Genomic DNA, 18,462 nt, shown 5'->3' on the forward strand with positions numbered 1-18,462 from the left:
TTTTATATCTGATTAATCTGCTCTAGTTCATTGCATTGACAAAATTTAAGGGCCTTTAATGGACATTTTATATAATAATCTCTAAAAGGGAGACTTCAGATTGCACTGAATAAATCAAAAGGGGTCAGATTTTCTTCTGTATAATTGAAGTTAGTCTAACGAGTAAGTAATAGCATCGAACATGTTGTTTTACTGTATCTATCCAGAGCTGATGTTAGACATTATTGACTTCAGCTGTCAAGGGAAGTGGGGCACAAGCTGAAAGCAGTTTTAACCTGTTTATCCATCAACCGAGCAAAGAACATGCTGAACATATTCTTAAGTTCACAAGGTACATTTTAGGCTACGTTTTTCGATGTCAGTTTCAGTACCAGTGCCATTAATGAAATGCTCCATGGTACAGGGCATAGTCCTTATCCTGGGATCATCTTTATACATAACCCCCTAGTCAAGAAACAGAATAAACTGCACAGCAGAATGTCCCGTAGTTGTGTCTTTTTCCCATTTTTAGGGTGGAGTTAACAGCTGATGTAAGGTGTTAGAAAATGGCATCTCAAGAATACATACCTCTGTAATAGATGTTCTGGGGAGCAGGTAACTTCTTCCAGGGTTTTCTGAAGTGACAAAGACAGAGTTTAACAGTTCAAGTAGGGAATTCCATTACTGTCTTTCTAGTTCCTTAATATACATAGTGGGATCACTGTTTTCTTCTTACTCCTCGTATATTTTTTCTTTCTTTTTTTACTGGACATGACAGCATTTGCATTGCTTTGAAAAGAGAGAAAATTAGTTAGGATTTTTTTCTGTTACAGAAATACATCTACAAGTAGCTGGGAGAAGTCTCAAGATTGCTAGCCCTTGTTCTTATGGGGGACATCAACCTACCAGATGTCCACTAGAAATACAACACAGCAGAGAGGAAACAGTTTAGGAGGTTTCTGGAGTGTGTGGAAGATAACCAGCCCCGATGGACCTGCTGTTTACAAACAGGGAAAGGCTTCTGGGTGATGTGGTGGTTGGAGGATATCTTGGGCATAGCAATCACAAAGTGATCTCAGAGGAGTAAGGAGGAGTGTCAGCAGAACTGCTACCTTGGACTTCTGGAGGGCCGACTTTGGCCTGTTTAAGAGCCTGATTGACACAGTGGCTTGGGAGACAGTTCTGAAGGGCCAAGGGGTCCAGGAAGTCTGGACATTCTTCAAGAAGGCAGTGTTAAAGGTGCAGAAGCAGGCAGTCCCTATGTGTCAAAAGATGAGCCAGTGGGAGACAAGACTGGCCTGGCTGAACAGAGAGCTTTGGCTGGAACTCAGGATAAAAAGGAGAGTTTCCCACCTTTGGAAGAAGGGACTGGCAGCTCTGAAGGACCACAAGGATGTCACAAGGTTATGCAGGGTGAAGATTAGAGAGACAAAAGTCAAGCTAGAACTCAGGCTGTCACTGACATAAAAGATAATAAAATATGTTTTTAAAAATACATAAGAAACAGAAGGAGGAGCAAGGATAATAGTCAACCTTTATTGGATGCAGTGGGGAACATTACCACAAAGGGTGAGGAACAGGCTGAGGTACTTCATGCTTCCTTTGCCTCTGTCTTTAATAACAAAACCAGCTTCCCTCTGGGTACTCAGCCCCCTGAGCTGGAAGACAGGGACAAGGAGCAGAAAAGGACCTGAGTGTTTGTTGACAGCTGGCTGAACATGAGCCCGCAGTGTGCCCAGGTGGCCAAGAAGGCCAGTAGCATCCTGGCTCATATCTGAAATAATGTGGCCAGCAGGACCAGGGAAGTGATTGCCTGTGCGTGGCCCTGGTGAAGCCACACCTCGAATCCTGTGCTCAGTTTTGGGCCCCTCACATCAAGAGGGACGTAGAGGTGCTGCAGCATGTCCAGAGAAGGGCAGCAAAGCTGGTGAAGGGTCTGGAGCACAGGTCTTAAGAGGAGCAGCTGAGGGAACTGGGGTTGTTTAGTCTGGAGGATACTCAGGGGAGACCTTACTGATTTCCACAACGACCTGAGAGGAGGCTGCAGGCAGGTGGGGATTGGTCTCTTCTCCCAGTTAACAAACAGCAGGATGAGAGGAAACAGCCTCGAGTTATTCCAAGGGAGGTGTAGATTGGATATTAGGAAAAAATCCTTTACTGAAAGGATGGTGAAGCAGTGGAACAGGCTGCTCAGGGAAGTGGTGGGATCACCATCCCTGGAGGTGTTTAAAGAAATGCGTAGATGCAGTGCCTAGGTGCTTGACAAAGCATGTAAGTTCAAGATTAACATGAACATGTAGTTATGTTGTTTTACATATTATTCCAATTACATGGGTGTGTATTTTTTCAACTGAAACTAAAATTCAAAATTACTTAACTTCTGTTATATCTGAAATGTAATCTGTACAATTTGCATCATATAATAGATATTTAATAGTCATGCAGTGGGAAGATTATCATTTTCTATTTATTAGAGGATTTGTTGTTACCATGCAGGACTTGAGTCAAATTTATTTTATGGCTGTGTATCTTTGCTGACTGAAGCCATTATGAAGGTTTACTGTCAAGAGCCTACTTCAGTAGCCTTTCAGAGGCTTGAATAGCTACTCTAAGACATAAATAAAGGCTCTTTCAGGAACAAATATGGCTGGTAGAAAGCAGACTGCTTATTTATCCCTGCCCGGCCTCTGCCTGTTAATACTGCCCCTGTGGGCCAGGTGAGATCAGACACTCTTGGGTTCTGATTTCTCAGGTTTAGCTCCAGCAGTAGTAGGTGAGGTCCCAGTGTAGGCTTGTGTCTCCACCCTTCAGCTGGAGTCTGACCTCTGGTATCAACCCTGCTGATGCCACAGACCAAATTTCTGCTTAGGAAACCAGCCTGCCATCACAGTTGGTCTGGATCAACCACTCTGTCCATGAAATGTGTCAGCAGCAGGGAGCTGCCGTGCTGTCTCATGCCACCTTTGAAAGGGAAAGGAGCCCCAGAAGATGAACGGAGAGGATAGGATGGTTTCCCAGCAATTATCACTGCTTGGGGCAGAGCTTTTCCATTAGCAGAGGGACAGAGTTCTGCTTCAAAAACAGGCACAGCATGATTGCGAGTCAAAATACAAGTTTAGCTTGCATCTTGAAACCAAACATCTCAGTGAAGTAAAATACCTGTCTTGTATGACTTGTCTTCTCATTTTGCAGTTAGGAAACGCTGTTTTTTCTATACACTACACATTTTCTTTTGTCTGTCATTTTTCCATACTTTCACTCTCGCTTTTGCCTTATTTCTCCCACCTGTACATATGTTTCTGTGTGTGAAAGAGTTTGGTAGGTAGTCTTATTTTACTGAATAGAAAATCAGTTGTGAAGGCAAAGGTAGTTAAAACCCATAAAGTATTCTTGTGCCATTTCCAATCTGATGGTGATTTTTATCTTCCTCCAATCCATCTCCTTGCTTCCTTGCTTCAAAATCTTTATGTATGAAAAAAGAGTTCATAGGCTTAGCTGGTCTTAACTTTAGCAAGTTGTGTTTCCTAGTTCGCTGTTAATAGAAGGGCAGTGTTATGCTATATTTTGATACTTCTTTATTCTTAGCAGATCTTTTTCCTATTGAGGTGATTTTCCAAAAGTTTATTAAAGCAGCTTTTGGAGCAGATCATGCTAGAGCAATGGTGCAAAGCAGAATAGTCTCCTACAGCAGGGAAACTGAACCATTTTATTTTAAGATAGGCGAAAGTGAGCTATAACATATTCTAAATTATTTTGCCATAGCTGGTAAGGACTGTGCTTACACTGGTTAAAATTCTCTGTGGTAGTGCTGACACTGAATTACAGCCTGCTGGCCATGCTTTGATTTAGCTGTGGTAGTGCAAGGTATGTAATGTGACTCTGTTCACCGCTGGTATCACTGATCTTTTCTTTCTCTTTCTAAGGAATATTGCCAGGCAGAGTCCAGTCTCTTTGAGTGGTCCTTGAAATGTGCTTTTTAAGCAAGCATTTGAATTTACTTGACGGTGTAATGTACAGGGTAAAGGAAGGAAACCCCAAACAAACAAAAAAACCCACAACCCTTAACACTGAAGTAGTGAATTAAGTTTGCTAAAAAGCAAACGACAATTTTGAGGAGTGTTTCAGCTCTTCATAAAGTACATTATTCCTTTTAAGTCAATGGATTTTGTGTATGCCATTTCAAAATATTGTACATTGAAAACTGTGAAGTAGATCTTAGTGCAAATACTCAACAGTGTTTCTGTGCTGGCTGTCACACTCTGTTATTGTTCCTTCTTTAATACTTTCACACTCTAGATTCCTTGTGCAGCCTCCTGCCCAAGGCATATCTCAGTAAGAAAAGGATGAATATTGCATGTTTAATTAATACATTTACATAAATTGAGGGGGCCAGTTGAAGGGTTGTTCATATCGTTAATGTGATTAATCCCACTGAAGACACAAAAGCACAAGCAAATTCTTTATTCTCTCTGAGTAAGGTATTTGAGCTAACACCTTCTTGAGAAAGCAGAAGCTGACTCAGAGAAGGTAGAAGTGGCTGGTTTAAGTAGATTCCTGTCTAGACTGTGGTCTTATGTGTGCCAGGTAACAGCACAGAGGCTTAGAAGGAAAGTTAGAAACAGAGGAAATGTCAAGTGTTTACCCTGTGATATATGCTCCCATGGCCAGCTGCTTATCAAACCCAAGAGAAGGAGCTTCATCTGCACCGCTGTGTTTGTGAACTTCAACGATTTGTATCTTCTTACTCAGTTGGCTGTTGTCATCGTAAACCTCCTGTTGCAAGTAGTTCCACTGTTCAGTGGTGTGTTGTATAATAAAGTACTTTCATCTGTTTATTTTAGACCTGCCACTGAATAACTCCAATAGGTCCATAGTTTTTATGTTACAGTGCTTCTGTTAAAGTAGTTATTAAATCCCTGTTTGCTTTCTTTACACACTACATAATTTTGGAGCTTTCTGGCATACACGCTCTTAGTTGTCTTTTGCAAGCTATGAGTTTACTCTGTCCTCATACAGAAGGTACTTCATTCTTCTGATAGCCAATGTTGCTTTACTCTGTGTCTTATCCTGTATTTTTTTGAATGTAGTCAAGACAATATACATCCTCTAGCTTCTCCCACTGACACACTCTTGAGTAACATTGAAATGTTTTGTCTTTGTTCTCATAATCTTTTCCCCCTATCTTCTTATTAATGCTAATACTTCAACCTTTCAAATACCATATAAGATTTAACAGAAAGCTCTTTCAAAAAATACTCTTGCCTTGTAATAGCTGTTGAAGGAACAGATTTTCAGTGACTGGCAAATGTATATGGGTGGGTTTACTTTGAGATCAGCTTGCCACTCAGTTCTTGGTATATAATCTTCTGGAGCTGTTCAGGATTATAACTTCATGTTTCTTCAGAGTCAGGCCTGTTGAGAGATGTGAGTTAAAACTCCATTGAAATATACACAACCAGATTCTAATCTCATTTATACTTGGAAATTCTATGGAATTTGTAGATACAGCAAATATTTTAGCATACCTAACTTCTTTATCTGATATTTTAATGTAGCTCATCATAGAAGGTTTTCCTTGTCTGAGACGACACATAAGATTTTGAGTACAGCCTTGGGAAAGCACATCTCGTGTTTTAATCTAGTCAGAAGTCATCTATTCCACAGTAGCAGAGCAGATGACTGTCACTGGAATTCCCTAGTATCCATTTAATGTAATAATGATCAGCATCCATTGTTGCGTTAGTCATTGTAATAGAGTCCTGTCAGACGATCATTTTAACATCAACTATTTTAAAAACAGATGTCTATGTTTTTATATGTTTATTTTAATTTAATTTTTGTCAGTTCAGCTGCAAGAAGTCATTATCTGGTAGCAACTTTCTATTCAATTAACATTTCTTCTGCAATCATGTTGATAGTACGTTCAAATTTTATAAATGTAAAGGTTTCCTGCTAGATATAGGTGAAAGTCTTGTTATTTTGATTGTAGGTTAAACCATAGGTGATATTTTGACCTGGGAGGAACAGGTTCAGTATTTTTTTAAAGGCCAAAATACTGAGTTTTTGTAAACGGTAAGACAAATGTAAATATCAAAGCAATCTTTTAACTGTGATTGTGGATGCATAAAGTTGGTATATCTCATATTCATCAGAGCAGACTTTTACATCTTTAATTGCTTTTTGTACAGTTTTCAAGTATTGAAGGATAGGAGTATGAGTAGAAAAATACCTTCTTAGTTTCTTTAATTTTTCTAGATCTTTACAAATCACATCAATTTACTGCTGATAGTGGCCTTAAGACCAATGTACAGTACACCTGATTCATAACTTGTACTGCATTGTAACTGTTTCAGAACCCTGAAAGAATCTGTTGTAACTATTGAAGTGTTTTACTAGTGACTGGGAGCAGTCGTTTTGCTAGAAGGTTACTCCTGATGAAAGAAGGAATGTTTTATATTATATTCTGCTCACACTCTGTTCTTCATTTGGTTTCACTTTATTTCAGATTTCTTTCATGCAAGGTTGACTTAAATAGTTTGAGGTCAGGAGATGTTAAGAAAAGATGAACACCTGTGAGGACTGAAAGACACAATAAAATGTTAAAAAATCCCACCAGAAATATACTTAGATGTATATGTAGAAAGCTCAAGTAGACTGAGAGTTAGTTGCCATCAACAGAAACAAACTCTTTAATTCTTAGTCTCCCAATGTCATGCCATTGATTCTGATGGAGGTACAGCAAGTGTGGGACTGGAGGTTCCTGGCAAAGAACTTTTCCAGTTTCTCCATCAATTGACTTGGAGTGGAAAGCCTTCTTGCAGCTCCTGGGATGGCAAGAACTTGCATGCAAATACCTCAGATTAGAAACATGTTACAATAAAGGTATCTGTAGTTTGCCCTGTTGACTCATTTGCAGTTTGCAAACAGTTCTAACCTCCACATGCATCTCTGAAGAGGTACCAGCTGAAGAGTTTTTGCCAGCCTTTGCAGGCAATTTTCTGCATAACTTAGACTTCCTGATCGTTAGATTGTATCTTCCCCCATCTCAAATCCGTAGGCTTATTTTGTATTTTCACTCTTACTCTCTACTTTCCACCTGTGGTGTGTGCAGCTTTCTGTTGATGGAGAACTACTAGTGGCTACTGATGATAGTTTTCAAACCAGTTTTTCTCCTAGATAGTAGGAAACTGAAATATTTTACAAAGACGTCATGGGTTTTAGCTTGCTTGTAGTGGTACAAAAATTAGCTTCCACCAGAAAATGTTACAATCTTTTTGTTTCTAACAGTAGCAATTAGAATTTGTTGTCGGTGTGAATAGGAACAGAACACGATTTTACCTGCCAAAGATAAGCTTCTTTTAAAATGGACTTGCTTTGTGAAGAGACAGTTGTACACTTCTACTAAATTTAGCTGGTAAAATAACTGAGCATTTTATAAACATCCTAACACTTTGTGAGGAGAGAGCACAGCGTGGCATACACCTCGGCGGTAGCAAGGCTTTCAGCACTGTCTCCTACAGTATTCTTGCATCCAGGTTGGGTTGTTGTCATCTGGATGACTGGACAGCTAGAGGGGTCATAGTCTAGCTGGATGGTTGGGTGGATGCATAGGCCGACAGGAGCCTGATGTAATTCAGCAAGGACACATGTGGAGTCCCACACCTGGGAAGGGTTGACCCTTGCAGCAGTGCAGGCTGGGGGCTGACTAAGGAGCTGGGGTCAGCTCTGTTGGAAGGAACCTGGGCATCTTGGCACGCAGCAAAAGCACAAGCCATCAGTGCTCCTTGGTAGCAAAAGGCCAAAAATATCTGGAGCTGTATTGACAAAAGCATAGCCGGTCAAGTGAGGAAAGGGATTTCCGCAGCACTCCTGCCACCCCCTTTACTCAGCAGTTGTTAGACCACATCTGGAGTACTGTGCCCTGTTTTGGCCCCCCCGGTACAGGAAGGGTCATGGCCAGCTGCAGCAAGTTGATCTGGGGGCTGCAGAGGTAGCTGGGTTGCAGTGTGGGCCCTGTCAGCAGTGGCTGAGGGAACCTGCTCTGAGAAGGAGGTTGGGCTACAGATCTGCTGATGTCCCTTTAAACCTGAATGATCCTGTGATTCTCATAAAACTCACCACTGAGTTGTATAGTTTTTATACCCATGTCTCAATTTAAAATTTATTTTATCTAACAAAAGTCTTTCTCTTTTACCCTAGTTTTTATTATTATCTTGGTAGAGATAAAGACAATTGCATTTATACATACAGAATATTAAAACATTCAAGTCTCTTTACTTATGCTGTGGAACTACCTGTAAGCCTTACATTTCAGTAAGATAATACCATTAAAAAGGAAGGAAAAAAACATTTTCTTTATGCCTAAAACATCAAAAAGTATTAAAATAACACTGGCACAAATCCATTATGAACAGTACTTATCTCCAGTCTTAACAGAAATACTGAAATATGTCTTTGATTATTTTCACTTTTATATGTAACTTACGGTGAAACATGCACTGTTCCAAATTCTAAACTCACGTGAAATATCTTTGAAGTGTGTACGCCCAGTAAAAAAAGAAAGGATTGTGGAAAAGAGATCTATATTGGACTGGGTGAAAGAGAAGGTCTAAGGTGTGTGGCCATGACTTACTACATAATATGTCTGAGGCAGGTAAAAAGGTTTTGGGGACAAAAATGCTTGGATTTGGGATGAGGAGCTGACGTGAAAATAGACAGGATGATATCAGAAGAAAGGAGTAGGAGCAGAAGGGCATCGTTAGAAGAACCAGTACCTGCTTGAGCATACCTTCTTTTCATGAAAGAGAGAGTTTTAGTGGCCCCTTGCTATCAGCAGGGTGTCTTTTAGTCTTACAGTGCATTGTGCTGGTTTTGGTTACCTGTTACAAACCTGAGAATTAAATGTAATTTTATAAAAATTGCATACATGAACCTGTCTACATTAACTAAGTACTGTACTGGCCTTCCTTTCATTTCAGATAGTTCAACATACTCTGGTTTTGCATGGGTTTTTTTCATGTTTAGTGATGAATTTTTTCCTTACCACTGGAGGATTTTTGCCTTCTGAGTATTAAGCTGAAGGTAATAATATATTACCAGTGTCTTCACTAAGTTACCATCAGTCATGTAATTAAAAGTAATATGAAGTGAGATTTCAAGCCATGCAACTTCAAGTTACCAACGTTACGGAAATGAATTGTGTTAACATTGGCACATTGGGTAAATCCAGTGGTCTGTTTCGCAGCATGGCCCCACAAGAGTTGGTTTAGCACTGCTACCAAGAGAACAAGCGACTGAAGCACTGTACTGGTCCACTGTGTGGCCACGGCCTTCCACTTAAGGGCTTAATAGTCATGCTTATTAAGTAGCAGACTTCATTTTCTAACATGGCAAGATGCACCTATTCCTTTGTCAGTTAAAGTTACTTCTCTATCCAGTCTGAAAATCAGGAATTCGTATGGGTGAAGATCTAGAGATTAGTTACAAGAAACCAGAGATTCCCTTTTAGATGTCTGTGAAGTTGCTTCCCTCACATTGTAATCTTAGACAGAAAATGAGCGCATCCCAGACAAACAGGTAAGAATGGTATCTTTAGGCTTAAAACTGAAGCTATAACAAAACTTCAGAAACTGAAAGCAGGTGCAAAAATGGTCATTGGTTGCAACATTTACAGCATCAGTCTATCTAAAAATCAGCCTTAGCTAAGTTTCATATTAGAGTAGCTACTTGAGTGATTAAGAAGATAATGTATGTGTTTTAGCCCAAATCACAAAGACTTGTTACACCACACAAAGAGGACTATCAATTCAATCAGAGGCTAGGAGCCAGAGATTTGCAGAGATCAGATGGTGTGCAGGAAGCTTCAGCCTGGAGCACTGAATGTGTCTTAACTGTTTCATTCATTGCATTACTTGTGTTTTTTCATCTGAAATAGAATTGATCCCAAGTCGCAAAAATTTTATAGGAAGCACAGCAAATACTATATTTTGAGTACAGAACTTGGATATTTTTTTCATCTTTAAGAGAAACCAAACAGTTAAACTTCTGTTTTGTGTGATATCTGAGTATGACAAGCAGAAGAAAAGATTTGTGTTTATGTTCTGAAATTGTGAGACTCTTCATTACATCTTGCTCGTTCATTACATACTTAATCTTCTATAGAAACTCTTACGTAAGAAGATGTAGTGTCCTTTTCAGATATTTTAGAGCTGCTTATTTACTATTCATTTCATTCTGTGCTGTGATCATCCTATCCCCAGAATGATAAAATTCAGCTGGGATGGTAGTTGTGTCCTGTCCCTGTAGTACCAGATGCATTAGGTTTGGTTGCTGTTTGGCTAGAGACACTCATGTAGATGACTGACTGCGTGTGATTATAGCCAGTACCAACTTTTGAAGAGACAAATACCAGTTTCTAGAAAAAAATAATTAGCTTTCACGTTTAATCTGTTTTGCTGTATCTATGATATGAAGTACTAAAAGTGGTCAGGTTTGTTTCTTCAGTAACTTCTCTATAAGCAAACATTTAAAAAAAAAAATTCTGGAATTGGAGTCTCTCCTTTGGCTTGTCTTGTTTTAAAATGTTGTAGTTTCTCAGAGTAGGAAGCAGACTACTTAGAAACTTATCTCAGAAACCTCTGTCTGAAAACTCAGGTTTATGAAAACAATGAAAAAGTTATATGAAATACGTTTGCCATTTGTACATGTAACCATTCCTGATTGCATTTGCTTCTTAAATATGCTTTTTACCATGCTATTTTTACAGCCAAACAAAAATCTGAGTCATTCCCTTGGTTGGCTTTGGAGAAGCAATCACCCAGCCTAGAACTCCTTCCTGTTTGCAGAGTCCTTCAGCTTTCAAAAAGGAAACTGAGTACAATGCAAAAAAAAAAAAAAAAAAAAAAAATCTTTCACATGCATATATCTGTGATTCAAAAACATGAGCCTTTAGGCCCTGTAGTTTTGGCAAGGAGTGAAACTGTGTCATGGTTTAACCCTAGCCAGCAACCCAGCACCACGCAGCCAGTTGCTCACTCCCCCTCATTCAGAGGGATGGGGAGGAGAATTGGAAAGGAATGTAAAACTCAAGGGTTGAGATAAGTACAATTTAATAATTTAAACAGAATAAAGAGGTAAAGACCAACAATAATAACAATAATAATATACTAACAATAATAACAATAACAAAATGGAAAGGTGGGGAAAAAAGGGTAAAGCAAAAGCTGCGCATGCAAGCAAAGCAGAACAATGAATTCATTCACTGCTTCCCATGGGCAGGCAGGTGCTCAGCCATCTCCAGGGAACAGGGCTCCATCACGCATAATGGCTATTTGGGAAGACAAATGCCATAATTCCAAATGTCTCCCCCCTTCCCCCTTCTTCCCCCAGTTTATATATTCAGCATGATGTCATATGGTATGGAATACCTCTTTGGCTAGCTTGGGTCACCTGTCCTGGCTGCGTCTCCTCCCAATTTTCTGTGCCCCCCCAGCCCTCTTGCTGGCAGGGCCCAAGGAACTGAAAAGTCCTTAGTTTGGTATAAACATCACCCAGCAACAACTAAAACCATCAGTGTCCTACCAACACTGTTCTCACATCAGAGCCAAAACACAGCACTGCACTAGCTACTAAGAAGAAAATTAACTCTCTCCCAGCTGAAACCAAGACAAACTGAAAAGGCCAGTTTCAATGGGATGCTCATGTTTAATGTTGCACAGCATCTGACGCTTTTAAGACGTTTTAAGTTTTAATTAAAAGACGTGGGTTTGCTATCCTGCCTCATAGTGAGGGGTGGGGTTTTCCTTCTGGTACACCACTAAATGCCATTGAAGAAATCTGTTTTGTTGTAACTCTGTTTAACATAAGGCTAACTCTGATCTGATGAGGCTTATCTGCCTTGACTTCATGTCTAGGCTATGGTAGAAACAGTTCACAGACTATCACGGACAAAGAATATAGTAGTACAGTGCAGTGATTTGGGTTTGTGTGGTAACGCTATGTAATGATTTGCTTACCTCCCTTACTTGCCAGCCACCTCTTCCCCCAGTCTGACCAGTAGAAAGACTAGGTTTAAGTTTCTAAATACCCCTTTTTATTTCTATAAAGTACTAACAATCTTTCCATTGAATCAGGCTTGGCAGAAGTGTTTTACCAGTAACAGGCTCACACCGTTTTAATGAAATTTTGATTTTAAGGAATGACTATGCAAAACAATGTTGTCGGCAGATTTTGAAGGTACCAATGTGAGCTATGTGCTGGAATTCAGTTCCCATGTTCCTTCTGCACCTATCCACCATTTGCCTCTTTGAAAAAAACCTCTGCAGCTTCTAAACCCAGCTGATTCAGGAAAACTGTCCCATAGCTTCAGTTGGATTTGTGAACTGTTGAGTACAAAGGAAAACCTTTCTAAAATTATTAACATAAGATTTTGCTTGTGTGGAGACTGATGTTAGCAACCAGGAAGCTTTAAGTACTTAATCACAAGCAAAGTAATTAAATCTTCACTTCTGTTTACTTCTGAAAATTACATTCTTAATGTGTTATGTTTATTACTTCTATTTACTTTCTCTTTAGACAAGCAATCTGTGAAGTAATCACTAGGCCAATCAAGTATTCAGTGCAGGGCTGACTTGAGGTGAATTGGATACTGCAAGAGGTCAAAGTTTATGGCAGAAGTCTGTTCCGTGATCTGGCTGAGGAGGTTAACTGCAGTTTTCTAGCATTAGCAGGCATCGTGACTTCTTGTTAGGGTTAAAGCCTGATCTAAGAACGTTAGTTGGCCAGCTTTTCTTCAGTACTGTGTGTGTTTCACTTTTCTTCTAGGTGGAATAAAGGTGTGTTAAAACAGTTTATATTTTTTACTGTATTTAAACATAATTTATTATCTCAGTTTAGAAGGAAGAAGGAAATTTTCCTTTTTTATAGTGTTAAAATGAATGGCATAATAGATAAAATTAAGTTTCAGGATTTATTTGCATGAACTTGTATGAGAGTTTCTTAATGTATTTTTTCTTTCTTTGCAGCTATTGGCTGACAAACAAGGTTCACATTAAACGACCCAGCACTGGTCTCCTTATGTATACACTTGCCACCAGATTTTGTGATGAAATTCACCTGTATGGATTTTGGCCATTCCCAAAGGATTTACATGGAAAGCCAGTGAAGTATCATTATTATGATGATCTGAAGTATCGGTACTTTTCTAATGCCAGTCCTCATAGGATGCCATTAGAGTTTAAAACGTTGTATGTATTACATAACAGGGGAGCACTTAAACTAACAACAGGGAAATGCGTACAGCAATAAAGCACATGTAAAGTACAATAAGAAGTACAGAACACACACTTCATCATAAAGATGTTGTGGAATGGCAATGGGATCCCAGTGAGGATATGTTTCGATACCCACTAAGCCATCGGAAAAAGGAATTTTATTAGAAGTACATAACCAGCTATTATACCTGTAAAGTGCTATATAACTAAGAGATCTTGACTGCAAGGGTTCAAGTAAGTGCCACTTTCACTAAGAACAAAGCTTGAATGTATACTCAGTAGTGTTTACAGGATCCAGTGACACATTCATCATGAATTAAAGAAGAAAAATACAGCCTGCTTACTGCTGACTTGCCAATGTGGTCTGACAGCCCACAGAAGTCCCCAGTGGATGGAACGTTTTCTTGAGCAAATAAACCAGGCTTTGGCAGAAAAGGTCATGATGCAATTGAGTAGAGAAAGTGAAGTCCATAAGATCAAACAAATCAGTAAATGCCTTCAGTCAGAGGACCGTTTCTGATCTTGTATTATAACCTCAGCTTTTGTTGCTGTTTTTCTTATTGCTGTTCGTTGGGTTTTGTTGCTTTTAAGTATTGGAGCCCTTAAAGGATTTTGAGGATGTTACGAGTAATTAATAGTGTATATCTTATGGAATTGTCTTAGGAAAAAAAATCATAAGGGTGGGAGGGTGAAGGGAAACATCAAATATTTCATCAATTATTATTGTGTTGTGTCCTGCTGTCACACAACCCTTAATGACCCAATCATTTTTCTAGCTACCACTGTTAATACCACTACATGGAACCACTCAGACATCATTTTGATGCATTTTTGAAGAATTATTTTTTTTTTCTATAGAGTTCAGATTTGAAGACATACAAGAAGGTGCCCTTATTTTTGGTACCAAAGATTACTCTTGCACACATTTTTTCCTTCCCTTGAAGAAATGGTGTAGATTTAGTATGATGTTTCTTTGCTGCTGAAGGGAACATATTCTTTATGTTATTTAAATCTTTGAATTAAGCATCTCAAAACAAAACTTCTTTACTGACTTTGCATATAGAATTTAATTCTTCAGAAAAATCTGCAGGAGTAAAGAAACTTTCATACATTCAAATATATATAGATACAATTTTTATTCCTGATTGAAAGGAAAACACAAAGTCTAAAAGAGCTCAGGTGACATTGGAACACATCTAAAGAAAAAGAAAAAAAAGAAAAGACCTAGCCAATTAAATGGAAAATAAAATAACTGTAGATCAAACAGTTCTTTTAAAACTTAAATTTCTAATGGTGTTGGATGATATCTCTCTAATATACCTCTTTTGTATCAGCTGATGCGTAATTGATGGAAATAACAGATCTGCATTGTCTCACAGTGATTTCTCTAAGCATCATTCTTGTTTATCCATAAAATCAAGAATTCTTTCACTCTCTTTTTTCAGAAAAGAGAACAAGAAATTACTGGAAGGTAGGAGAGGGTGGACTGTCAATGCAGCGTATACAAAGACACAAAACCTGTCTGCACATGGTATGTTCTAGTGCTGTTGGAGCAAGTGAATGAAGAACAGCACTACCATAGTTCCATCATTTTCCTGCCAGGCTAGGCTAAGGAGGAAGCATGCAGATACAATATATTGGTATTTTTGTGTTATGTTTTCAGCTCTACGTTAGGTCCTCATCTCTGAATATGGTATTTAGTGTTTCTATTGAATTCTGAACTAACTTAAGCAATTTCATATGTAGCACAGCACTCAAACATTTACTAGCTCAAAGTGCCATTTATTACCAATTTTTCCTCTTAAGTTCACATGTATTTCGTCTGTGATTATGCAAATTTAGTAGCTAAATCACTGCCTTGCAGACAGTTTTGCCAAAACTTAATGAGAAATAGAAAGTCATTCTGGTATATCTAAGACACTGCTGTCTTCCCTTATTCACCACTCTCTCCTGCCTGGTACAGTTTACTTTGGCTTTATGCCAAGGTGTGGGATGTGGTCCTAACATGATCACCACTGAAACCAAGGAATCACAAGGAACTAAACAGCAGTACAGACTGGTATGTATTTATTTTGTTGTTGCTAAGCCAGAGGGTGTTATATGTATGCTGTGTGAACTTGCAGTTTAATACAAGGTTATTTCCTTGATGAAAGGTGGGCATATTCCTATTCTTTTTTGTCAGGGTTTTGCTGCTGTTGATCTTTTAAAACTTATTTCATATACGTTAACAGAATGTCTGTTGAGATAAAGAATTCACAGTTGCCAGTCTCACAGAAGCTCAGAGAAGCATTTGTTTAGCTTTATCTTTTCTTCTGGGAATGTCTTTTCATCCATTTAGTGTCAGGCCATCAACAAAAAGGGAATTCAAGTAGACTAAAATGTTAACTGACAGATGATTTTTTTCACTTCAAGGAAGGTTTTAATATACCAATTGATTATTTCACTTAGAGCAAAATAGACAGAGACACTCTTTGCTGTAGTAAACAAAAAAAATTACTTGTGTAATTGAAAAAGTTAAAATAATGAGATGTAAATAGGAAAATAGATGAGAAAGTTTGTGTTTAGAAGTCAGCAGATGAAGAAAAATTTGCCTGAGCTTCTTTTGCAAGCTTCACATTTGATTCTCTGCAAGTGAAGTTAGCTTTAGTACGCAAGCCATGGAGTCCAAATTTTTACCATATTGTGAAATCTGACAGAACAGAGTGATGCAGGGCAAGGTTTGTCTGACTTCCTTTGGCATAAAACATGACAGTAGCACCTACTTCCATGACAACAGTGTTTGACAATACCTTCTCAAAACTGGGCCTTAACCTCATCTCCTGCAGGCTTTCTGCTTTCAGTACTGCATACTGGCACCATGAGCCATGGTCTCATGGCTTTTTATGGTCAGGATTCCTCACTAACCCATCTACCGCCTCACCTGCCTCAGCCTTATTCTGAACTGAACTGTGATGTAGTAGCGAGTGGTAGGTTTTAAACCATCCTCTGAGGCAAGTAGCAGTTGTAGTGTTTGACACTACAGGTTTTCACAAGCACTAGGAGTCATTTTACTCTGTTGCTCTTCTGTAGTATCTGTGTGCCCTAAAGCTTATGTCTGTTTTGAGTTGCTGGTTACTTTAGGGTGATCTGAGGTGGGACATACCCAGAGGTTTTCCTGTTAGTCTACATGGCCTTCGTTGTTAGCCCTCTCACTGCTGGGAAGCTATAGCAGTGGACTTACTGCAGACACCCTGACTTACCTTTCCTTTCTGCCTCCTGGCTCTGTATTACCTTGGGGCTCTTTGTGCGTTTCCATTGAGGCACCCTAGCGACTGAATTAAAAAAACCCATCTTTTTCCCTAAAGGTGACTGGGGGCATAGCACCAAAGTCATAGTTGCTGTATAGGAATTTTATAGTGGAATAAATTTCACCTCGTGGTCTTCACTGGGCAGGAGTCAACAGCTCAAGCCTCCGTAGCTGCCTTGGATGATTTCTGTTGTTTTATGTACATTCATACCTCCTGTCCTGCCTACGGCATAGGTCAGACAAACAGGTTTTATTATACTTACCACTTTTATCATCCAACACTATCAACAACTAATGTGAAGTAGATTGCATAAAAAGAAAAAGGATCCCTGATATTGTAATGATATCTGCCCTGGTGAGGAACAACTGAGGAATGGCCATCAGTTTAGCATTTCTCAAATTTATCCTCATATCAGTCATATCAATTGCCGGCTATGGTTCCTAAATGTATGTTAAAAATAAGAACTGGGAAAGACAGCAGTGTGTATTTTTCTGAATCTTATGGCAGCTTTACATTGAACAACTTGATTTCATTCAATAATTTTATTGTAAACTGTTTATTAATGTACATGTTAATGTTTCTGAAGCAGAGAGTCCTTCATATTTCATAAAAATAATAGATAAATATATTTGATTGTTAAGTTTTCAGCTTTGGGGACAGTTTTCTCCCACAGCTCTGAGCTACTCTCCAGGTACAAGATCTACTGAACCTTTCAAACCTTGTCTGGTTTACACAATCTGATGTGTAAAGAAGACTGTACAATTCTTTTGTTAAACAATATAAGCAACCTGTGCTTGAGGTCAGCACCTTTTACCTAATTGACTGCAATTTGAAGAAAAGCAGGTGTGCATTCAGTAACTTTTTTAGTGTTTGATCCAGCAAAGTGCTGAGCACTCTTTACAGTGACTTTCCTGGGAGAGGTATGTCCAGGATTCAGATGGGGATCTAGATTAGCATATTTCAGGATATAACTCTGAAATTGCACATTATTTATTTTTAAGAGCACTGTTACTTTGTGTAGGGTAAAGCACAATTGTTCTAAATGTAGATAAAACAAAGAGCGTTTACAGAAAGCTTCATTCCTGCACAGTACTATTGCTACTGAGCATATGTAATACAATTTCTGTGGTTTAAAGTATTGATATGTATTCTGTCGGGATTGTCATGTTTGACACTGTTAATATTATTTCAAGTACAGCTATGGGGATTGTTTCTTATTTGTATAAGTGTAAAATAAAGAACTTTTTTTCGTTTTTTCTGCTATATTCTGTTCCATATTCCTTTATAACACAGTTATGATAATATTTTTCAATTGTGTGCTAGTTGTAAGGATATCTGGAAGGGGAGTGTCTGCCTCTTTAAGGTGTCCGGTCAAGGACTTCCTCAACACAAAAGGGGATATCAAAAAAAGGAGGAAGCCATAAACAAGAACACAAAGACACAAACCTGACTGACAAATTATAAGGGAGGCAGCGGTAAGAACCAAAACTGATTGGTCGCACTAAACTGGTGAGGGTATGTGGAGTGCAGGTGTGTTTATTCAAATGGGGTACTAAGGAAAAGGGGGAAGCAATAAAGTATACAGAGACACAAGCCTGACAGGCAAATAATAATGGAGGCAAAGACAGGAAGCCAGCCTTGTTAGTCACGGTAACTGAACACCTATCAAGAAACTGCAGGCCAAGGGGACTTTGAACTGATGAGGATGCTCACCTGAGGGTCCAGGATGGTGACGGGGAGTGGGTGGGAATGTGCAAACTGACAGGCAATGTGCAGGGGAGGAAGAAGAGAGGAACAGACAGAAAAGGGGCTGGTCGTGTGTAAGTTGTGGCAGGTCAGTACGCTTGCCTGGCTGAGCCCTGCGCCCCATGGCCGCAGTCTCTCCTAACGCCCCATTAAATCTTTTCTCAGCCACCTCTCTGCTT

At 39.1% G+C, this 18,462-nt stretch overlaps 1 protein-coding gene across 1 annotated transcript in view; it reads left to right on the forward strand.

Annotated features, from left to right (window-relative positions):
* Nucleotides 1-17,800, forward strand: part of ST8SIA4 (ST8 alpha-N-acetyl-neuraminide alpha-2,8-sialyltransferase 4) — a 58,559-nt gene extending 40,759 nt beyond the window's left edge. The window contains exon 5 of the mRNA XM_040579768.1: nt 13,002-17,800. Within this exon, the coding sequence (XP_040435702.1) occupies nt 13,002-13,284 (283 nt within the window). The 3' untranslated portion in view covers nt 13,285-17,800. The remainder of the gene's footprint in view (nt 1-13,001) is intronic.
* Nucleotides 17,801-18,462: the final 662 nt, after the last annotated feature.

Source organism: Falco naumanni, chromosome Z (genome assembly GCF_017639655.2).
Source record: "Falco naumanni isolate bFalNau1 chromosome Z, bFalNau1.pat, whole genome shotgun sequence".
NCBI lineage: Eukaryota > Metazoa > Chordata > Aves > Falconiformes > Falconidae > Falco > Falco naumanni.